Source organism: Saimiri boliviensis, chromosome 7 (assembly GCF_048565385.1).
Source record: "Saimiri boliviensis isolate mSaiBol1 chromosome 7, mSaiBol1.pri, whole genome shotgun sequence".
Classification (NCBI taxonomy): domain Eukaryota; kingdom Metazoa; phylum Chordata; class Mammalia; order Primates; family Cebidae; genus Saimiri; species Saimiri boliviensis.
The window spans coordinates 21,274,036-21,299,145 of record NC_133455.1 but is presented as its reverse complement, the minus strand read 5'-3'; the positions used below and the strand labels follow the sequence as shown (position 1 = coordinate 21,299,145).

General features: G+C 39.3%; 1 protein-coding gene across 9 annotated transcripts in view; it reads right to left on the bottom strand.

Moving 5' to 3' along the window:
* Positions 1-25,110, bottom strand: part of TMEM116 (transmembrane protein 116) — a 144,749-nt gene that overhangs the window by 30,794 nt on the left and 88,845 nt on the right. For 8 of the 9 annotated variants that reach the window (XM_074402215.1, XM_074402214.1, XM_039472333.2 and 5 more), the window contains one exon: positions 19,545-24,410. The exons of the other annotated variant lie outside the window; for it this stretch is intronic. In XM_074402215.1, the coding sequence (XP_074258316.1) occupies positions 24,204-24,410 (207 nt within the window). In that variant the 3' untranslated portion in view covers positions 19,545-24,203. Of the gene's footprint in view, positions 1-19,544; positions 24,411-25,110 lie in introns of those variants that run through there. 9 annotated transcript variants of the gene reach the window in all.

The window sequence follows — 25,110 nt, the reverse complement described above, 5'->3', positions numbered from 1 at the left end:
TTGGAGGTGACACAACATATCTACAACCATCCGATCTTTGACAAACCTGACAAAAACAAGCAATGGGGAAAGGATTCCCTGTTTAATAAATGGTGTTGGGAAAACTGGCTAGCCATGTGCAGAAAGCAGAAACTGGATTCCTTCCTGACACCTTACAGTAAAATTAACTCCAGATGGATTAAAGACTTGAACATAAGACCTAACACCATAAAAACCCTAGAAGAAAATCTAGGCAAAACCATTCAGGACATAGGCGTAGGCAGGGACTTCATGACTAACACACCAAAAGCAATGGCGACAAAAGCCAAAATAGACAAATGATATCTAATCAAACTCCACAGCTTCTGCACAGCAAAAGAAACAGTCATTAGAGTGAATCAGCAACCGACAGAATGGGAAAAAATTTTTGCAGTCCACCCATCTGACAAAGGGCTGATATCCAGAATTTACAAAGAACTAAAACAGATTTACAAGAAAAAAACAAACAAGCCCATTCAAAAGTGGGCGAAGGATATGAACTGCCACTTTACAAAAGAAGACATACATGAGGCCAAGAAACATGAAAAAATGCTCATCATCACTGGTCATTAGAGAAATGCAAATCAAAACTACATTGAGATACCATCTCACGCCAGTTTGAATGGCGATCATTAAAAAATCTGGAGACAACAGATGCTGGAGAGGATGTGGAGAAATAGGAACACTTTTACACTGTTGGTGGGAGTGTAAATTAGTTCAACCATTGTGGAAGACACTTTGGCGATTCCTCAAGGACCTAGAAATAGAAATTCCATTTGACCCAGCAATCCCATTACTGGGTATATATCCAAAGGATTATAAATCGTTCTACCATAAGGACACATGCACACGAATGTTCATTGCCCCACAGTTTACAATAGCAAAGACCTGGAACCAACCCAAATGCCCATCGATGATAGACTGGACAGGGAAAATGTGGTACATATACACCATGAAATATTATGCAGCCATCAAAAACGATGAGTTAGTGTCCTTTGTAGGGACATGGATGAACCTGGAAACCATCATTCTCAGCAAACTGACACAAGAGCAGAAAATCAAACACAGCATGCTCTCACTCATAGGTGGGTGTTGAACAATGAGAACACATGGACACAGGGAGGGGAGCACTACACACTGGGGTCTGTTGGGGGGAAACAGGGAAGGGACAGTGGGGGGTGGGGAGTTTAGAGAGATAGCATGGGTAGAAATGCCAGATATAGGTGAAGGGGAGGAAGGCAGCAAATCACACTGCTATGTGTGTACCAATGCAACTATCTTGCATGTTCTTCACATGTACCCCAAAACCTAAAACGCAAATAAAAAAAAGAAAAGAAAAGAAAATGAAAGATATAAAAAAAAAAGCCTGGGACTCATGGCTTCACTGCTAAATTCTACCAAACATTTAAAGAAGACCTAATACCAATCCTACTCAAACTATAGAGGAAAGGATACTTCTAAACTCATTCTACAAGGCCAATATTATCCTGATGCCAAAACCCAGACAAAGACACATGAAGAAAAAGAAAGAAAGAAGAAAGGAAGAAAAAGAGAGAGAGAAGGGGAAGGTAGGCAGAAAGGAAGATGGGAAGGGAAGGAAGGTAGGAAGGAAGGAAGGAAACTGCAGGCATTGGTTTCTAATGAATATCAGATATCAGACATCTCTGATGAATATCTCATAAAAATCCTCAACAAATTACTAACAAATTTAATTCAACAATACATTAAAAAGACTATTTATTGTGAACAACTAGGATTTATCCCTGGGATGTGAGGATGGTTCAACATGTGTAAATCAATCAATGTGATACATTGTATCAACAGAATGAAGGACAAAACCCATATAGTCATTTCAATAGATGCTGGAAAAGCATTTGATAAAATACAGCATACCTTCATGATAAGAACTCTTATCAAAACACTAGGTATAGATGGAACATAGCTCAACATAATAAAAGCCATATACCACATACCACAGACCTACAGCTAGTATCATACTGAATGAGGAAAAAACTGAAAGCCTTTCCTCTAAGATCTGGAATATGACAAGAATGCCCTCTTTCATCAATGTTATTCAATATAGTGGTGGAAGTCCTAGCTAGAGCAATCAGACAAGAGAAAGAAATAAAGGGCATCCAAAATGGAAAGGAAAAAGTCAAATTATCCTTCTTTGCAGATGATATGATCTTGTATCTGGAAAAACCTCAAGGCGCCACAAAAAACTATTAAAACTGATAAATTCAGTAAAGTTGTAGGATACAAAATCAACATAAAAAATCAGAAGCATTTCTATATGCAATAGTGAACAATCTGAAAAAGAAATAAAAAAGTAATCCCATTTATAATAGCCTCAAATAAAATTACATACCTAGGAAATAATGTAACTAAAGAAGTGAAAGATCTCTGTAATAAAAACTATAAAACACTGATGAAAGGAACTGAAGAGGACACCAAAAAAATGGAAAGATATTCCATGTTCATGGATTGGAAGAATCAATATTGTTAAAATGTCCACACTATCCAAAGCAATCTACAGATTCAATGCAATCCCTATCAAAATACCAATGACATTCTTCACAGAAATAGAAAAACAAATACTAAAACTTATATGGAACCATAAAAGACCCAGAATAGCCAAAGCTATCCTGAGCAAAAAGAATAAATCTGAAAAAATCACATTATCTGACTTCAAATTATATTATAGAGCTATAGCAACCAAACCAGCATGATACTGGCGTAAAAACAGATACACTGACCAATGGAACAGAATAGAGAACCCAGAAACAAATTCACACACCTAGTGAACTAATTTTCGACAAAGGTACCAAGAACAGGGAAAGACAGTCTCTTCAATAGATGGTGCTGGGAAAACTGGATATCCATATGCAGAAGACTGAAACTAGACCCCTATCTCTTGCTATATACAAAAATCAAATCAAAATGGATTAAACACTTAAATCTAAGACAATAAACTATGAAACGACTACAAGAAAACATGGGGGAAAATAACCAGGACATTGTTCTGGGCAAAAACTTCTTGAGTAATACCCTACAAACACAGGCGACCAAAGTGAAAATGGACAAATGGGATCACATCAAGTGAAGAAGCTTCTGCCGACCAAAGGAAACAATCAACAAAGTGAAGAGACAACCCGTAGAATAGGAGAAAACATTTGCAAACTATCCACCCGACAATGGTTAATAACCAGGGTATATAAGAAACTCAAACAACTCCATAGGAAAAAATCTTATAATCTGATCAAATAGGAAGAGATTTGAACAGACATTTCTCAAAAAAAAGACACACAGATGGCAAACATGCATATGAAAAAGTGACTGTTCACTAATCATCAGAGAAATGCAAATCAAAACTACAATGAGATATCATCTCATCCCAGTAAAAATGGCTTATATCCAAAAGACAGGAAATAACAAATACTGGCTAGGACGTGGAGAGAAAGGAGCCCTTCTACACTGTTGGTGGAAATGTAAATTAGTACAACCACTATGGAGAACAGTTTGGAGGTTCCTCAAAGAACTAAAACTAGAGCGACCATATGACTCAGGAATCTCACTGCTGAGGTACATGCAGGAAAGTAGGGAAATCAGTATATTGAAGAGATATCTGCTGCAGTTCTATGTTTGTTGCATCACTGTTCACAATAGCCAAGATTTGGATGCAACCTAAGTGTCCATCAACAGAGGAATAGATAAAGAAAATGTGGGCTGGGTACAGTAGCTCATGCCTGTAATCCCAGCATTTTGGGAGACTCAGAGGGGTTAATTGCTTGAGTGCAGGAGTTTGAGACCAGCCTGGGAAACATGGCAAAAACCTGTCTCTACAAAAAATTAGCCAGGAGTGGTGGCATGTGCCTACAGTCCTAGCTACTTGGGAGGCTGAGGTGGGAGAATCACCTGAGCCCCAGAAGTTGATACTGCAGTACATGTACACAACAGGGTATTATTTGGCCATAAAAAGAAATGAGATCCTATCATTTGCAACAACATGGATGGAACTGGAGATCATTATGTTAAATAAAATAAGCCAGGCACAGAAAGACACACACACCACATATTCTCACTTATCTGTGGGATCTAAAAGTTAAAACAATTGAACTCTTGGAGATAGAAAGTAGAAAGATCACTACCAGAGGCTGGGAAGGGTAGCTGGAGGTGGGGGGAAGTAGGGATGGTTAATGGGTACAAAAAATCTATAAAGAATGAATAAGGCCTACTATTTGATAGCACAACAGGGTGAGTATAGTCAGTTATAATTTAATTGTACATTTAAAAGTAACTAAGAGTATAACTGGATTGTTTATAACACAAAGGATAAATGCTTGAGGGGAGAGATACCCGATTCTGCATAATGAGATAATTATACATTGCATGCCTGTATCAAACCATCTTACGTACCCCACAAATATGTACATCTACTATGTACCCACAAAAATTAGAATTAAAAAAATTAATCAACTGCTTTGGAAGTTCTTTTTTAAAAAAAAAAAAAAAAAGAGAGAGAGAGATGAGTTCTCATTCTACTGTGCAGGGTGGAGTGCAGTGGCACAACCATAGCCCTCAAAATCCTGGGCTCAAGCAACCCTCCCACTTCAGCCTCCCAAGTAGTTGGGACTCTAAGCATCTGCTACCACACTGTGCTGACTATTTTTATTTTTAGAGATGGAGATCTATGTTACTCAGACTAGTCCTGAACTTCTAGCCTCAAGTGATTCTGCCACCTTGGCCTCCCAAAATACTGGGATTATAGGCATTAGCCACTGTGCCCACCCAGGCAGGATGCTTTTTGCCAGTCCACAGCCACTGCACAATCCAAAATCTTATTCAGATACAATATTGTTAATTTTATAAAGCTCATGAATTTTGAATGTTTACAAACCCCAAACTCCAGCCAAAAAAGGCTGAAGCCCTTTAGGGTAGACTGTGGCCAGGAAGGATGAGTTTTAATGGGGGTAGGAATGAGCAGGTATATGGAACCTGGGATCTTAAATGTCCAGGTTCAAAAGTCAAGAGTTCCCTTAAGCATGAGCGACAAGAGTCTGTTCTGCTTGGTATGTGGCTGCTTCTAGGAAGTATAGCTTTTCTCCTGGTTCCTCTTCCCAGTGTGTTGGGAAATTATGAGGAATTTTACGTGTTGCCATTGGTAGTCACTTGTAACCCAGCCACGTGCTGCCCCAGGAGACTCTGGTGTTGAACCAGTGACTTCTTGCCATCCTTTACCTGCCTTCTCTGGATTGCTTTTGTCTTCTCTATGCTGCCTCAGGCCAAGAGAACCAGGTCCTTCTTTTACTTACCCAAAGCACAGCCAAGTCCAGGCTCTAGATTTTTATCTAGACTTGAGGGAAACAAAGGGAATGAGGATGTGGGAAAGAAAACACATTTGGATATTATAGATATTATTACAGATTTGGAGCCCAGGGGCCAAGCTCCTTCCTGGAGGACTTGAATTGGCTATCTTTCTCCTTGGCCCCAACCTGACATCTTTTCTTGTCCCTTTAGGAATGTCTGATGGAAGCTCCTCCTAACCTGGGGTCATACTCCATTTCATTCTCTGGGCTCAGAGAGAGGGAAAAAAATTTTTTAAAATAATTTACTGAAAACCCAGATCACATCCTCATAAATTCAGATGGGTGCAATTCTGCCCACAATGAAGGCAAAGTGTTACCATAATTTCAAAAAAAGTTTGCCTCTTGTTCCCCCAGACTTCATTCTTGAATTTTGTCATTTTCTGTGGACAAGCTATTGGAGAGGGGCACAAAAGTCTGACTGAAGTATTTTCTGAAGAAAGAAAAACGGCAGTCTTCCTCCACTAATGAGAATGTAAACTGTTGAACAACTGTAAAATGTTTTCACTCTGCTTTTAGACACAAAGCTTTCAAAAATTTTGAGGTCTTTTAGCATATCCCCATTGTATATGTAATATGGCTTCAGGTAATCACTCTGCCATGGGGAGAAAATCTTCCATAACTCTCCCCCATATATATGTACATTCCACCACCTTGTCTTGTTATGGAAAATCTCTCCACTTCCAGAGGTTGCTGGGGAGGGAAGGGGATGAAATAGTTTGACCTTGACCCTAGCTATGAGATAGATCATACGTCTTTGAAACCTGTGACATAATGAACTGTAATTATAGACATTTCAAAGCCTCAGCAGTTTTTGTTTAATAAGAGGTAGAGGCAAAATTTGCCTCTTTTTTTGTGGAAGAAACTTTTTTTGAGATTTTATTTACGTAAAGGTAGACCTCAAGTCCTACTCTTTGCTAGGGTGACTGAAACAGGATTTATACAGCTCAACCCAATTTGTGGCCAAATTGTTTCCAGTGTAGGCCAAGTGACATCCATGCAAATCCGCTGTGATGTTGATCACTGAAAAGGAAGGATTCTAGCAAAAAAAAAAAAAAAAAAAAAAAAAGCTAAAAATTAGGGCCCTAGGCTTTGTTAAAGGTGGTCCAGGTAAAGGACTGAGGTACAAGAATGCTGGAAGGTAACCCTCCCGGCAGACTATCACCTAGGGAGTCTTGATCCCTTGACATTGAGCATCCATTGTCCATTTTCTGAATTGTAATCCCTGCTATTTACAGAAAGCCAGACACAAATACTTTTGCAAAATGGGATCCTGTCCTACATATTCCTTTTGTTTTGGATGTTCCACCTTTAATAAAATGTGCCTTCATTTCTTTCACTCGTCATTCCCTCTTTCTACTCCCTTCACTGACAGCAGTTCTTCCTGCTTTTGTTGTTAGAAATCACTGTGAGGCTAGGGTACAGCTATCCATGTCATTTTCCATGCTCAGATAATTACATATAGGTGTTTGGGAGAAATCTCTTAAAATGAGCTCACATTATCTACATTCCTTTGAATCTTGATTTTCTTTGAATAGTGGCAAGCTCACCAGGTCATCCTGCATGTTTCTTTTTTTGTTTTTGTTTTAGATGGAGTCTTCCTCTGTCATCAGGCTGGAGTGAGGTGGCATGATCTCGGCTCACTGCAACCTCCACCTCCTGGGTTCAGGCAATTCTCCTGTCTCAGCCTCCTGAGTAGCTGGGACTACCGGCGTGTGCCAGCACGCCCAACTAATTTTTTTTGTATTTTTAGTAGAGACTTTTATTTTTTTGTAGATACTTTTTTATTTTTTAATTTTTTTGTAGACTTATTTTTAGTAGAGACTTTTGTTTTATTTTTAGCCATTAAAATTGCCATTTTTAATTTTTGTAGACTTATTTTTATTTTTAATTTTAATTTTTTTTTACTTTATTTAATGAGCATCATTCACAGACTTTTATTTTTAGTAGAGACTTTTTTGTTTTACTTTTAGAATTAAAAATTAACCAGGCATGGTGGCCTGTACCTGTAGTCCCAGCTACTTGGGAAGCTGAGATGGGAGAATCAGCTGAGTCCAGGTCAAGTCAAGTCTATAGTGAACCGTGATGGTGCCACTGCACTCTAGCCTGGGTTACAGAGTAAGACTCTGTCTCAAAAAAAAAAAAAATTAATGTGACCTCAGTTCATTTATTTTCTCATTGACTCATTCTTTAAATGTAAACATTTACTTCTAAGAAATATTTATATGCTAGGGACTAAATGGCTAAAGATAAAAAACACAGATTCTGGATATAGAGAAATTAGAACCCACATGCGCTGCTGGTGTGAATGTAAAATGGTGCAGCCACTTTGAATCAAAGGTTGGTAGTTTCTTAAAATGCTAAATAAATACAGAGTTGTCCTACAACTTAGCACTTCTACTCATATATGCATAATATACCCAAGAAATACAAAAACATATCCATACAAAAACTTGTACCTGAGTATTTATAGCACATTATTTATACATTAAATGAAAACAATCCAAAGATCTATCATCAAGTGAAATGTAGTATTTCCATACAATGGACCACTATTCAGAAATAAAAAGGAATAAGCTGAGCTGGGCACAATGGCTCATGCCTGTAATCCCAGCACTTTGAGAGATCAAGGCCAGAGGACTGCTTTAAGCCAGAAGTTCCAGACCAGCCTAGGCAACATAGTGATATCCTGCCTCTAAAAAATTTTAAAACATAACAGTTTGTGCTGGCATGCACCTATGGTCCCAGCTACTCAAGAGGCTGAGGTGGGAGAATCTCTTTTTTTTTTTTTTGAGATGAAGTCTTGCCCTGCCACTTAGACTGGAGTACAGTGACAAGATCTCAGCTACCTGCAACCTCTGCCTCCCAGGTTCAAGTGATTCTCCTACCTCAGCCTCCCAAGTAGGTGGGATTACAGATGTGCACCACCACACTCAGCTAATTTCTGTATTTTCAGTAGAGACGGGGTTTCACCATGTTGGCCAGGCTGGTCTTCAACTCCTGAGCTCAAGTAATCCGCCCTCCTCAGCCTCCCAAAGTGCTGGGATTACAGGTGTGAGCCACTGTGCCTGGCTGGGAGAATCTCTTGAGCCCAGGAGTTTGGGCTGTAGTGAGTCATGACTATACTACTGGACTCCAGTCTGGGTGACAGAGTAAAACCCCAACACTTAAAATAAAAAAAAAAAAGGAATGAAATATTAACATAGGCTACAATGTGAATAAACTTGAAAAATATCATACTAAATTTAAAAAGCCAGTCACTAAAAGCCACATCTTATACGATTTTATCTATACTAGACGTCCAGAACTGGCAAATCTACAGAGACAAAAAGATTAGTGATTGCCTACAACTAGGTTGTGAGAAGCTGAGAAAAGAATGGGAAGTGACTTCTCATCAGCACAGGTTTCTTTTTGGAGTGATAGAAATGCTATAAAATTAGATTATGATGATGGCTGCACAATCTGAAAATACTCTAAAAATCATCTTAAATGGGTGAATTCTGTAATATGTAAGTTACATATCATAAAGCTATTTTTAAAAGTAAAACAACATGAATTAGACTAAAGTCCACTTTTATAACTAATGCTAACCTCAAACTTTCCCCAGTCTCCTCAAAGGGAACCAATATTATCAGTTTAGTGTATTTGTTTCCAGATTTTTTTTCTGAGTAGAAAATATACAGTACTGCCAAGTCAATTCTAAGCAAAAAGAACAAAGCGGGAGGCATCACACTACAAGACTTCAAACTATACTACAAGGCTACAGTAATCAAAACAGCATAGTCCTGGTACCAAAACAGAGATATAGACCAATGGAACAGAACAGAGGCCTTGGAGGTGACACAACATATCTACAACCATCCAATCTTTGACAAACTGGACAAAAACAAGCAATGGGGAAAGGATTTCCTGTTTAATAAATGGTGTTGGGAAAACTGGCTAGCCATGTGCAGAAAGCAGAAACTGGACCTCGTCCTGACACCTTACACCAAAATTAACTCCAGATGGATTAAAGACTTAAACATAGGACCTAACACCATAAAAACCCTAGAAGAAAATCTAGGCAAAACTATTCAGGACATAGGCCTAGGGAAGGACCTCATGACCAAAACACCAAAGGCATTGGCAACAAAAGCCAAAATAGGCCAGGCGCAGTGGCTCACGCCTGTAATCCCAGCACTTTGGGAGGCAGAGGCGGGTGGATCACAAGGTCAAGAAATTGAGACCATCCTGGTCAACATGGTGAAACCCCGTCTCTACAAAAAAATTAGCTGGGCATGGTGGCGCGTGCCTGTAATCCCAGCTACTCAGGAGGCTGAGGCAGGAGAATTGCCTGAACCCAGGAGGCGGAGGTTGTGGTGAGCCGAGATCGCGCCATTGCACTCCAGCCTGGGTAGCAAGAGTGAAACTCTGTCTCAAAAAACAAAAAAACAGTGTCTTGTAGTTTTCATTTAATAGGATCTGTACATATTTTGATAAATTTACATTTAAATATTTCATTTTTTGAGTGATTTTAAGTTGTATTTTTATTAAATTGTTCAATGCTAGTATACAGAAATATAATTGATTTTTATATGCTGCTACTGTATCCTGCAGGGGAAAGAGTCAGTCTTTTACCATTAAGAAAACATTAACTGTAGGCTTTTTGTAGATGTTCTTATTACATTGAGGTAATTTTCATTCTCTACCTAGTTTTCTGGGAGTTTTTATCATGAATGGGTATAAAGCTTAGCCAAATGCTTTTTTTCTGCACCAATTGATATGATCATGGGATTTTTCATATTTAGTCTGCTAAAATGGTGAAATCAATTGATTTTCAAATATAAACCAATCCCATACCCCCAGAAGAAACAAAACTTCGTCATGGTGTATAATTCTATTTTGACATTGCTGAATTTTATTTGCTAATATTTGGTTAAATATTTTTTGCATCTATATTCATGAGGGACACTGGTCTGTATTTTCTTTTTTTGTGCTTTCTTTCTCTGGTTTTGGTATCACGATGACACTGGCCTCATAAAATGAATTGGATAAGGTTCCCTTCCCTTCTTTTTATTTTTCTAAAAGAGATTGTGTAGAATTAATGTTAATTTGTGGCTGGTCGCGGTGGCTCACGCCTATAATCTCAGAGCTTTGGGAAGCCAAGGTGGGCGGATCACCTGAGGTCAGGAGTTTGAGACCAGCCTGACCAACATGGAGAAATCCCATCTCTATTAAAAATACAAAAAAATTAGCTGGGCGTGGTATTGCATGCCTGTAATCCCAGGTACTCAGGAGACTGACGCAGGAGAATTGCTTGAACCCAGGAGGTGGAGGTTGCAGTGAGCCCAGATCATGCCATTGCACTCCAGCCTGGGCAACAAAAGCGAAACTCTGTCTCAAAAAAAAAAAAAAAAAAGAATTAGTGTTAATTCATTTTTAAATGTTTGTTATAATTCTCCAGTGAAACCATCTGGGCCTGATTACTTCTTTTTCTTGGGCGATTTGAAATTATAAATTCAATTTTCTTAATAGCTATAAAGATATTCAATTTATTTAGTGACACGTTATAGTTTGTACTTTTTGAGAAACTGGTCCATTTATCTAAGGTATCAAATGTACATCTGTAGAGTTGTTTGTAGTATTCCTCATTATTCTTTTGGTACCTGTTAGTTCTGTAGTGATATACTGTTTCATTCTTGATTGCCATATTGTTTTAAAACAAGAATTTAGGCATGGCACCGTGGCTCATACCTATAATCCCAGCACTTTCGGAGGCCAAGGCAGGTGGATCATTAGGTTAGAAGATCAAGACCACCCTGGGCTAACATGGTTAAACCTCTTCTCTACTAAAAATACAAAACATTAGGCGGGGTATGGTGGCACATGCCTTGGCTTCCTAAAGTGCTGGAATTATAGGTATGAGCCACCATGCCTGGCCACAAGTAAATTATTTTCATGGAGCTCTTAACAACTGCTATAATTTACTATATACTGACATAATGATAGAGGTTTATTCATGATTATTAGAAATAGGAAAGTAACCACTAGAATAACTGAGTATTGACAAGCAAAATAAAACTTTATAAATTAACATAAGAATAAGAAAAGGAATAAAGGAAATCTATCCAAACCAGCAAAAGACAGAGGAAAAATAGGAAGCAATAAAAAGTATAATAAATATTACATAACATCGGAATAGCATTCCGAATTGGATGACAATGTATTTTCTCCTCTTATTTATCATTTTCTTCTCAATAATTCCTTCTTACTGAAAGCCCTTCTAACTAAATGGAGACAGTGAGGCTGAAGTTTATTGTCCCAGAAAGTAAGGAATCAAATAATATGAATAGAGTCAAAATTTTGGTTTTGAGTTCCAAAATGGGCTCTCAAAATCCTTGGCAGGGCTGAACATGGTGGCTCATACCTGTAATCCCAGCACTTTGAGAGGCCAAGGCAGGAGGACTGCTGGAGCCCAGGAGTTTGAGAGCAGCTGAGGCAAAATAGTGAGGCCCCATCTCTACCAAAAAAAAAAAAAAAAATTAGCCCAGCATGGTGGCTACTTGGGAAGCCAAATCCTTGGCAGAAAAAATAGTCTTAGGGTCAAAGTATTTTTGATTTATTAAGAGTCGATGGCTGGGGGCAGTGGCTCACGCCTGTAATCCCAGAATTTTGGGAGGCTGAGGAGGGTGGATCATTTGAGATCAGGAGTTTGTGACCAGCCTGGCCAAATGGTGAAACCCTGTCTCTACTAAAAACACAAAAATTAGTTGGGCGTGGTGATGCACGCCTGTAATCCCAGCTACTTGGGAGGTGGAGGCAGGATAATAGGTTGAACCTGGGAGGTGGAGGTTGCAGTGAGTTGACATTGCACCACTGCAATCCAGCCTGGGTGACAGAGCAAGACTCTGTCTCAACAAAACAAAACAAAACAAAACAAAACAAAACAGAAGTTGTGCTTTTGAGCCTGAGGTGTGCCTATCATGTGAGGCCAGGACTTTATCAGCCTGGCCAGCACCGTGAAACCCTGTCTCTACTAAAAATAAAAAAACTCGCTGGGGATGGTGGTTCATGCCTGTAATCCCACCTATTTGGGAGGCTAAGGCATGAGGACTGCTTGAATCTGGGAGGCGGAGGTTGCAATAGGCTGAGATTGTGCACTCTAGCCTAGACAAGAGTTAAGACTCTGTCTCAAAAAAGTAAAGAAAAAAAAAAGGTGGGGGTGGGGGTGCTTTTTTGAGAGGCTAGGAGATTCATGTTCCTAGAAGTCAAGACCTGGATGACTTAAGAGAATAGGGTTTATACTACAAGCCACAGAGGAAAAACGAAGAGTTTATTTGTTATTTTTTAAAAAAGAAATAAAAATCTCTGGGCCGGGCGCGGTGGCTCAAGCCTGTAATCCCAGCACTTTGGGAGGCCGAGGCGGGTGGATCACAAGGTCGAGAGATCGAGACCAACCTGGTCAACATGGTGAAACCCCGTCTCTACTAAAAATACAAAAAATTAGCTGGGCATGGTGGCGCGTGCCTATAATCCCAGCTACTCAGGAGGCTGAGGCAGGAGAATTGCCTGAACCCAGGAGGCGGAGGTTGCGGTGAGCCGAGATCGCGCCATTGCACTCCAGCCTGGGTAACAAGAGCGAAACTCCGTCTCAAAAAAAAAAAAAAAAAAGAAATAAAAATCTCTGGATAGGGGAAGGACCTTGGAGCATATTCAAATGAAACACCGAGATAATTTTGACACTAGTGTAAAGGCCTGCTCTCTTAGGTTTAAAATCCTGTTAGGGGAGCTATAAAAATTCCCAAGATAGATTTGGGAGTTTGGATATAGAAGCGGTTTATGTTGCCGGGCGCGGTGGCTCAAACCTGTAATCCCAGCACTTTGGGAGGCCGAGGCGGGTGGATCACGAGGTCAAGAGATCGAGACCATCCCGGTCAACATGGTGAAACCCCGTCTCTACTAAAAATATAAAAAATTAGCTGGGCATGGTGACGCGTGCCTATAATCCCAGCTACTCAGGAGGCTGAGGCAGGAGAATTGCCTGAACCCAGGAGGCGGAGGTTGCGGTGAGCCGAGATCGTGCCATTGCACTCCAGCCTGGGTAACAGGAGCGAAACTCCGTCTCAAAAAAAAAAAAAAAAAAAAGAAGCGGTTTATGTTGAAAGCAGTGGAGAATTAAAATGTTATACCTGGCCAGGCGTGGTGGCTCACTCTTGTAGTCCCAGCACTTTGGAAGGCTGAGGCGGGCAGATCTCTTGAGCCCAGGAATTCAAGACCAGCCTAGGCAACTTGGTGAAACCTCACCATTACAAAAAAATAAAAAAAAAAAAAAACAACACCACCAAAAAATGTTATACCTACTCCCACCTCCACTAAGAAGACATGGAAGGTCGCTGATAATTGAAGATATTTATGGAACACTTCATTCACCAAAAACAGAATATATATTCTTCCCAAGTTCATATGATACATTCCCTAAGATCACATTCTGGGTCATAAAACAAATATAGCTTAGCAAATTTTTTTTTTTTTTTTGAGACGGAGTTTCACTCGTTACCCAGGCTGGAGTGCAATGGCGCGATCTCGGCTCACTGCAACCTCTGCCTTCTGGGTTCAGGCAATGCTCCTGCCTCAGTCTCCTGAGTAGCTGGGATTACAGGCATGCGCCACCACGCCCAGCTAATTTTTTTGTATTTTTAGTAGAGACGGGGTTTCACCATGTTGACCAGGATGGTCTCGATCTCTTGACCTCGTGATCCACCCGCCTCGGCCTCCCAAAGTGCTGGGATTACAGGCTTGAGCCACCGCGCCCGGCTAGCCTAGCAAAATTTTAAAAATATAAGTCATACAAAGTATGCTCCTAGACCACAATGAAATTATTTCTGAAAAAAAATATTAATTAATTATACACTTACAAATGGTGAAGATGGTAAATCAGATCTATATTTTTATTTCAACTTAAAATATAAAAAATAAATTTCATTAAAAAAGTAATTATATTAGAAGTCAGTAACAGAGAGATAGCTGGAAAATCCTAAAATATCTAGAGATGAAACAACACACTTCTAAATAACACATGGATGTCAGGCATGGTGGCTCACGCCTGTAATCCCAGAACTTTGGGAGGCCAAGGGGGTGAACTGCTTGAGCCCAGGAGTTCAACCAGGCTGGGCAACACAGGGAGACCCCATATCTACAAAAAAAAATTAAAAATTAGCTGGACATGATGGTATGTGCCTGTGGTCCCAGCTACTCAGGAGGCTGAGACAAGAGGATCGCGCCAGCCTGAGCAACAGAGTGAGACCATCTCAAAAATAACAAACAAACAAACAAACAAACAAATAAATAATGCATTGGTCGAGCCCGGGCGCGGTGGCTCATGCTTGTAATCCCAACACTTTGGGAGGCCGAGGCAGGTGGATCACGAGGTCAAGAGATCGAGACCATCCTGGTCAACATGGTGAAACCCCGTCTCTCCTAAAAATACAAAAAATTAGCTGGGCATGGTGGCACGTGCCTGTAATCCCAGCTACTCAGGAGGCGGAGGCAGGAGAATTGCCTGAACCCAGGAGGCGGAGGTTGTGGTGAGCCGAGATCGCGTCATTGCACTCCAGCCTGGGTAACAAGAGCGAAACTCCGTCTCAAAAAAAAAATGCATGGGTCGAAGAAGTCTCAAGAGAAATTTTAAAATATTTTGAATTAAACTGAAATGCAACTCATCAAAATTTTGTGGGATGCAGTGAAAGCAATACTTCAATGAAATTTATAGCACTGAATGAATATATTAGGAAAGAACATCTAAAATCAATAATCTTAGCTTCAATTTAAGAAACTAGAGAAAGAAAAGCAATGCAAACCTAAAGCAAAGAGAATAAAAGAGATACAAAAATAAAAGCTGAAATCAATAAAACTGAAAATAGGAAATCTATTGAGAAAAGCGATGAAACTAAAGTATGCTTTTTTTGAAAAAAATTAATATAATTGATAAACCTCTAGACAAAGTAACCAAGAAAAAACTAGAAAAGACATAAATTGCTAATATCAGAAATGAAAGAGGGGCCATCACTACTGAGCCCATAAATATTAAAAGAATAATAAATATTAGGAATACTTCCATGCCCACAAATTTGATGAGAAGAAATGGACCAATTCCTAGAAGGACACAATCTGTTAAAGCTCACACAAAAATAAACAGATCATCTTAGTACAGCCTGTATCTATTTTAAAATGGAATAATTAGTAACTTTCAAAAAAGGAAAGCACCAGGCCTAGATGGGGGTTCACCGGTGAACTCTATCAAACATTTAAGAAAGAAGCGACAGCAATTATTTACAATCTCCTTCAGAAAACAGAAACTAAGAGAACATTTCCTAAATCATTCTATGAAACCAGCATTACCCTAATACTAAAACTCGATAAATAAATTAAAAAACAAACAAAAACCCGATAAAGACATTACAAGAAAGCAAAACTACAGACCATATCTTTTATGAACACAGATAAAAAAATTGTCAATAAAATATTAGCAAACTGAATCAATATATATAAAGGATTACACACCATAACCAAGTGGGATTTACTGTAGGTATACAAGGCTGGTTCAGCATTCGAAATCAATTAATCTATTATATCAATAGGCTAAAGAAGAAAAATCATATAATAATATCAGTAGATACAGGAAAAGCATTTGACAAAATTGACACATATTCATAATAACACCTCTTAGCAAACTAGCAATAGAGAGGAGCTTGATAAAAAAAAAATCAACTTGATAAAAAAAATCTATCTATAAAAAACCTACAGCTTACATCATACTTAATGGTGAGAAACTGCATGCATTATACTAAGATTGGGAATAAGGAAACGATGACCCCTTTCAATACTTCTGTTCAACTTTGTACTGAAGTCCTAGCTAACATCATAAGACAAGAAAAGGAAATAAAACGCAAACAGATTGAGAATGAAGAAACAAACTATCTTTGCTTACAGATGACACAATTATCTAGATAGAAACATTCCAAAGAATAGGCAAAAACAAAAAAGAAAACACCCTTCTGGAACTAAAATGTGATTATAGCAAGGTTGCAGGTTATGGTTATGAAGTTAATATAAAAAAATCAATCACTTTCCTATATACTAACAATAAACAAGTAAAACTTGAAATTATAACCATAATATCATTTACATTAGAAACCCCAAAAGGGAGAAATACTTAGGTATAAGTCTAATGAAATATGTGCAAGATATTTTCCTATATGAGGAAAACTGTAAAACTCTGCTGAAAGAAATCAAAAGAGGTCTGAAAAATACATGGAGACATATTTCCTGTTTATGGATAGGAAAATTCAATATTGTTAAGATGTCAGTTCTTCCCAACTTGATCTACAGATTCAAGGCAATCCCAATCCAAGCAAATTATTTTGTGAACACAAACTGAATCTAAAGTTTATATGGAAATCACAAACCAACACAATACTGAAGAAGCATGAAGTTGAAGGACTGACACTATCTGACTTCAAAATTTACTATAAAGCTATAGTAATTAAGACAGTGTGATCTTGGTGTTAAGAGTGGACAAATTTATCAATAAAATAGAATACAGAATCCAGGAACAGACTCACACAAATACAGTCAGTCAACTGATCTCTGACAAATGAGCAAAGGAAATTCAATGGAGAAAAGACAGCCTTTTCAACAAATGATGCTGCAACAATTACACATCCACGTTAAAAAAAAAATAAATAAATATAAACACAGACCTTACTCCTTACACAAAAATTGACTCAGAATGAATCATATACTAATACGTAAAATGCAAAGTTATAAAACTTCCAGGCTGGAGTGCAGTGCACCATCTCAACTCACTGCAACCCAACCTCTGCCTCCCAGGCTCAAGTGATCCTCCCACCTCAGCCTCCTGAGTAGCTAGGACAACAAGTGCAGACCACAACACCCAGCTAATTTTTTCTATTTTGGGTAGAGATGAGGTTTTTCCCTATTGCCCAGGCTGGTCTTGAACTCCTGAGCTCAAGCAATCCACCTGCTTCGGCCTCCTAAAGTGCTACGATTACAGGCATGAGCCATCACAACTGGCCAAAGAGACAATACCAAAATCATGTTCCATGAAAGAAATAATAAGTTGAACTTCAATAACATTTTTTAAATCGGCTCTTGTCAAAGACACTGTTAAGAGAATGAAAGGACAAGCAATAGACTGAGAGAAAATATTTTGAAAATACATACATGATAAAAAGATTTGTAGCCGGGCGCGGTGGCTCAAGCCTGTAATCCCAGCACTTTGGGAGGCTGAGGCGGGTGGATCACGAGGTCAAGAGATCGAGACCATCCTGGTCAACATGGTGAAACCCCGTCTCTACTAAAAATACAAAAAACTAGCTGGACATGGTGGCGCGTGCCTGTAATCCCAGCTACTTAGGAGGCTGAGGCAGGAGAATTGCCTGAGCCCAGGAGGTGGAGGTTGCGGTGAGCCGAGATCGCGCCATTGCACTCCAGCCTGGGTAACAAGAGCGAAACTCCATCTCAAAAAAAAAAAAAAAAAAAGATTTGTAGGCTGGGCATGGTGGCTCACGCCTGTAATCCCAGCACTTTGTGAGGCCGAGGCGGGTGGATCACGAGGTCAAGAGATCAAGACCATCCTGGTCAACATGGTGAAACCCTGTCTCTACTAAAAATACAAAAAATTAGCTGGGCATGGTGGCACGTGCCTGTAATTCCAGCTACTCAGGAGGCTGAGGCAGGAGAATTGCCTGAACCCAGGAGGCGGAGGTTGTGGTGAGCCGAGATCACGCCATTGCACTCCAGCCTGGGTAACAAGAGCGAAACTCCACCTCAAAAAAAAAAAAAAAAGATGTGTAATTAAAATATACAAGGACTCTTAAAACTCAATAAGAAAACAATCCAATTTTAAAAGGGGCAAAAGATCTGACCAGACACTTTACCAAAGATATATAGATGGCAAATATGCACATGAAAATGTTCTCAATATCATATGACATTAGGGAATTGCAAAATGAGGCTGGGTGAGGTGGCTCACATCTGTAATCCCAGCACTTTGGGAGGCTGAGACAGGTGGATTATGAGGTCAGGAGATCAAGACCATTCTGGCTAACACGGTAAAACACCTTTTCTACAAAAAAAATAAAAATAAAAAAATAAAATAAAAAAAAATTAGCCAGGCATGGTGGCACATGCCTGTAGTCCCAGCTACTCAGGAGGCTGAGGCAGGAGAATTACTTGAACCCAGGAGCCGGAGGTTGCAGTGAGCTAAGATTGTGCCACTGCACTGCAACCTGGGCGACAGAGCAATACTCCATCTCAAAAAAACAAAACAAAACAAAACAAAATATATCTATTAAAATGTCTAAAACACAAAACACTGACAATACTAAAAGCCAGCTAGAATGTGGAGCATTAGGAACTCTAATCCGCTGAACAATGGTATAGCCACTTTGGAAGACAGTTTAGCAGTTTACAATTTTAAACATAGGCTTACCATATGATCCAGCAATCATGCCCTAGGTATTTACTCAAAAACTTATGTACACATAAAACCTGTATACAAATGCTGATAGCAGCTTTATTCATAATGGTCAAACATGGGAAAAAGCCCTTCAATTGGCAAGATTTGCTTTCATAGGTGAGTGGATAAACAAACTGTGGTACATCCAGAGTAAAATAAAATTCAGTGATAAAAAGAAATGATAAAAAAAAAAGACATGGAGGAAGCTTAAATGCATATTGTCAACTAAAAGAAGACAGCTTGAAAAGGTTACATACTGTATGCTAAATATATGTCATTTAGAAAACACAAAACTGTAGAGAAAGCCAGGGGTTTGGAGAGAAAGGGGGCGAGATAAATAGTTGGAACACAAGGGATTTTTAGGGCAGTGAAACTATTTCGCACAACAAGGCAATGGTGGCTACATGACATTATACATTTGTCAAAACTGATACAACTATATAACAAAAAGAGTGAGCCCTAAACTATGGACTTTAGTTTATAATAATGTATCAGTACTGGTTTATCAATTGTAACAAATACACCACACTAATGACATATGCTAATAATAGGAGAAATCTTCCATGGAGGTAGAGGAGGTACATGGGAACACTGTAAAACCAGCTCAATTTTTCTTTTTTCTTTTTTTTTGAGACAGAGTCTCATTTTGGTACCCAGGCTGGAATGCAATATGTAGTGCAATCATAGCTCACTGTAACCTCAAACTCCTATGCTCCAGTAATCCTCCTGCCTCAGCCTCCTTGAGTAGCTAGGACTACAGGCACATGCCACCACGCCTGGCTAATTTTTTAAGTTTTTGTAGAGACAGGGTCTTGCTATGTTTCCCAAGCTAGTCTCAAACTCCTGGCCTCAAGTAATCCATCCACTTCAGCCTCCTGAAGTGCTGGAATTACAGGTGTGAGTCACCACGCCTAGCCTTGGAATAGTTTTTCATCCAGGAATCCTGAGATGGGGTGTCTGAGAATGGGGAAAAAATCTCTTTATTAAAAAATAGTCATCCTAGGAACTGGATGATATTCAGAGGACTAGAAGAAAAAGGAGAAAAGGTAGCCTATGTGTTAATATGAGAAAATAAAATATTATTAAATTTGAAGCAAAATTAAGGATTGTTAGTTAAAAACTTCCCTATCTGTACACATTAAAATGGGAAATAGAACTTGGGCCTTCCTTTTATATAGGATCACTGTTACTATAATGGAGAGTCAACAGGTGACCTGGATTCTTTTGTGACTGTCAGCACTTACTCAGTGCCAAAGGGAATTCTGACTCCATGGCACTGTCTTTGACATCAAGCCTATAAATACCTCAAACAAATTGAAACATATGGTTTACAGCATATCTTGAAATCAGGTTTCACAGCAGAATAGAACCCAGTCCACATGCCCTATGGAAGCTTTCCAAATATGTAGAAACGTTTATTGTGGTTGACAATAAGTAATTACAAATGGAATAATATAATGTGACCAACATTACACAGATGGTAACAGATGTCCACACACTGGCCAAGTGGTACAATAAGGAGCGAAACAGTACTTGCTGGTTAGATAATATGGACTAGTTAGGAGACATAGACAGAAAGCAAGCTAGTGCAAATGCCCCTGAAGCTACAGAAAACATTTCAAATTTTTAACTGCTGGAGAGACCGGCTGGAACCCTTTGAGAAAGGTGAAACATGTAGTTACTCATATGATCATTGGTCAAAATCCTGGAAAGTACCAGGGCTATGCATTTCTCAGTGGTATCTGTAGAGCTAAGAATACAGTGAGTGTTGAATCTTTCTTTCATGAAGATAAAGCTCACTTTGCAGCTCTCATGGCTCATGAGCTTGGCCACTTGGAAATGAAACACGACTATATGGCCAAAAGTGTCATGGCCAGAACCTCTGCACCTGTACTATGCATTAATTTATTACTATGGATATGGGCTTCAGCAACTGAAGCTTCCACTGCTTCCATTCATTTTTGCACAGGGACAGAGAGGACAGCCTGCTCAATAAACTTGAGCGCCAAAGCTCCTTTGGAAAGCCATATTGTGGGAACAAGATAGTGATGAAGGAGAAGAATGCAAGTGTGGCAATGTCCTTGATTGTGAAAGGGATCACTGTTGTCTGCCATCACATTGGCTGAAGAAGGGTACAGATTGTGCATTTGGATTCTGCAGCAGACACTGCAAATTTCTAAAAGCAACCACACCCTGCTGCCTCAGTGTAGGTGAATGTGACCTCTGAGAGCACTTTAATGGCACCTCTGAGTGGTGCCACACAGATATATGCAAGCAAGATAGTAGCCCTTGCAAAGAACAAGGTTATTGTTACCAGGGCCAATGCAGAAGCCTGGAGAATCAGTGCATTAAAATCTCTGGAAAGGGCACACGAGCTGCCTGGAAATTATCATTATCAAGGGGGATAGGTTTGGAAACTGGCAGTGAGTCTAAAGGATTGTCTAAAGTTTTTAGCAAGTACAAAGCCAAATGTGTAAGATGTGAGAGACTGCTATGTGGAAACATCTAAAGATACCACATGCTGAAAAACATCACTTACCCATTTTCCCATGCAGGACATGTGGTGTTGGAGTACAGACAGGGCTGATGAGAGGGAGGTAAAGGATGGAACTCCATGTGGTCCACAAAAGATCTGTATCAATCAATCCTGCTTAGGTACCACTGTACTCCACTATGACTACAACCTGGACAAGTATCATGGGAAGGTTGTTTACAACAATTTTAAGAACTGGCACTTGCCTACAGCTATGCCCCTACCACATGAGAATTTAAGGATTAGGAGGCAGTCTAACAGTGGCCCAGCTCCACATATCCCCTCTGACTCTCAGTATCACAAAAAGCTGATAATCCTAATTTGAGTCTTGCCTAGCTGCTTTTTACTTCTCATTCCTACTATCTTTTTGTTTGCTTACATCCGTAGACAATCTAAGACACTATAAATACAAAAACCAAACAAACAAAAATCACTGGAACAGCAAAATGAACAAACCTAAAAAAATTTGATAATTACCTTCTTTCTGGTAATAAGGCCAAATATGAAGTGATACTGAAAGGACCTTTTAAGAACTGGAACTGGACTTCTGGTCAACGCATGAGCGCAGTGGCTCATGCCTGTAATCCCAGCACTTTGGGAGGCCGAGGCGGGTGGATCACCTGAGGTCAGGTGTTCGAGACCAACCTGACCAACATGGTGAAAACCCGTCTCTACTAAAATACTACAAAAATTAGCCAGGCGTGGTGGTGGGCGCCTGTAGTCCCAGCTACTCGGGAAGCCAAGGTAGGAGAATCACTTGAACCCAGGAGGTGGAGGTTGCAGTGGGCCAAGATCACGCCACTGCACTATACCCAGGGTGACGAGCAAGACTCTGTCTCAAAAAAAAAAAAAAATTTGGATTTTTTAGTTCTGGTGTCCCTCAAGGACTATGGATATAGGAACTCTTTCTTTCCTCCATCTACTTTTCTACATGCTGACTGCTTATTCGTTTTTAAAATAAAAGAAGTTAATGCAGCTTCCTAGGTGAGGCAGTCTTTTTTGTTCTGTGCTATCATGAAATCAGGTCTCAGGATCTCTGGGGCAATGAGAAGCCTCAAGATATGATCTTGACAGAATAAGACCAGGTTACCCTCCATAACTTCCATGAAGTTTATGGTCTAAAACTGAAAAAGCTATCATTGAGCTCCCTGGTATTTCTTTCTTTCTTTTTTGAGATGGTGTTTCACTCTTGTTGCCCAGTTTGGAGTGCAATGGTGTGATCTTGGCTCACCACAACCTCTGCCTCCTGGGTTCAAGCGATTCTCCTGCCTCAGCCTCCTGAGGAGCTGGGATTACAGGCATGTACCACCATACCCAGCTAATTTTGTATTTTTAGTAGAGACAGGGTTTCTCCATGTTGGTCAGGCTGGTCTCAAACTCCCAACCTCAGGTGATCCGTCCACCTTGGCCTCCCAAAGTGCTGGGATTATAGGCGTGAGTCACTGTGCCCAGCCCCTGACATTTCTATAGAGAGCTCTTTTGGAAAGATCTCTGTATCCTACTTTTCATAGCATCCTGACTAATCTTCCATTATAATACTCAGTCAATTTCTCTAATCTTGATTTTGCCTCAGACATACCAAGATCATTTATCAGGTGAGAAGAAGACCACCTTTGTAATCATAAGATTAGTAGGTCTAGATGTTTTGATTAATTATCATTCCAGTCACCTTGTCCATTTGGTTTTCCCTTTGTTTTGGCATCATACGATATGATGTTCTGGACTCAGATTGGCCTTGTTCACAACTTAGCTGGAGAGACCAAATATCACTGCTAAATGATTCAAGAGGAAGAAACAGATTAGATAAATATTCCCAACCCTGAATGAAAATCTGCAGTCTTTTTTTCTTTTCCAAAAGATTTAAATTTTACCTATAAGTCACTTATTTGCTTGTTCATCCATTTATCCTATAGACATGTATTTAGCACTTACTATTAGGCTGAACGATGTGAAATTGATATTAGATCATTTTGACCTATAAAAATGGCAAGTTGTTCACATTGTTCAATCTAACTTTATTCGTTGATAAATTGAACACAACGAAACCAACCTTGGACTTCTGCTTGTAAATGTAAGTTAACAGTTACTGAATTCTAGATTTTTTAAAAATTTCTATTTCTCTTAAATCTTACTGTCCCTGTAATGTCGAAAGATTAGCCTTAGTATTTTAGAGTGGCGTGATCCCTATTGTTCAAGTCCTAGAACAGAACTGAACGTATGAGACTTAGATATGGTGTGTCTAAAGGTCCCACTATCACTTATTTGATAGTAGTTGTCCTTGTTTCTTATGAGTTTCCAAAACTCTTCACAGAATAGAAACCCAGGATTTTTGTGTCTAATTTAGAGACAGTAATAGCAATGGCAAGACCTGAGTAAGTTGTTGCATGGACCCCACCCTGACTTCCCCTGCAACCATGGAGTAGAAAGCCTTGAAATGACACATATAAATAATAATCTGGAATTTATTTTTTCTAGAAGAGACTTAGACAAATCTAATATCCATCAAGCTAACATGAGTCTATTTCTGAGATGAAAAGTGTCTTCCTCTCCCTGAACAGAGGAGACTTTAAGGATCACTAGTGAATCTGGGAATAACTGGAGAGATACTCCCAATTCATCTAGAATGACTACGAACAATAGCACTATATTTCCTTTCAGTTCTGCAGTTTAGAGCATAGTTAGAAAAGATTTAAGATGTCCTTTCCCAAAATTCTTTCCAATCCATTAGTGTAGAATAACTCCAGTTCCTGGATGTTCCAATATTGTAGTTTCAAAGAATGGTGGAAGTACTGGTAGGAAAAGTAAGGGTGGATTCCAGTGACTGTAAGCCCCTGCTATAGAATCTCTTCTGTGAGCTTAATAACGGTGTCTGGGTATCTGCATCACGCTGAGCCTCCTGCTTTAGTTGGTGGAATTTGTGCTGTGTCCAGCCATATACTCCACAGTTGAGTAGACCCTGGGATGTTGCCGTTAGAGCCTGGAGGAGATGAAGGGGTGATGCAGCCCATGCTTCAGGTTTTCAGAGATCCAGGGAATAATTCCTACTTCCCTAATTCATAAAGCATTGTTATACTGTCTCTATCTCAAACATAAAGAGCTGACATCAGTTTTAAAAATATTTTTCTAGTTCATCCTGAATTCACTCTCTAAACTACACTATCATGGATGACTGAGATTTGGTCATATTTCTTAATATATACATAGGAACAATGAAGTAGCTTCAATGTCTCTCCTTATTGCCTCATTTCCCAGAGTAGCCTTGAGAAAACTATCTCAGAATAGTCAGATAGTCCAAAACGTATTCTTAAATCCAATAAACAAAAAAAAAGAGAGAGGATTATTCTATCTCCTCCCCACCATTCACCAAGAATAGTTCATTTATCCCATTCAATTTACTCTGGATGGGAGAGAACCATGTCACTATCAATGTTTCATAAGAACATGCCTGGCAGATCTTAATTTTGCTGTCCATTCCTTAAAAACACATCAGTAAAATAAAATTGACCAGAGATATATATGCTCTGGATGCATGGCAGTACTTTTACAACATCAACCACTTCGACTTTGAGAAAATTTTCACATTCTTCATAACTGAGTGTAAATAATACATTTTCTCTTTTGCAATGTAGAAATAAATACTCTGAGGGAAAAAACTGTGCTAATCGAGTACAGGTAAT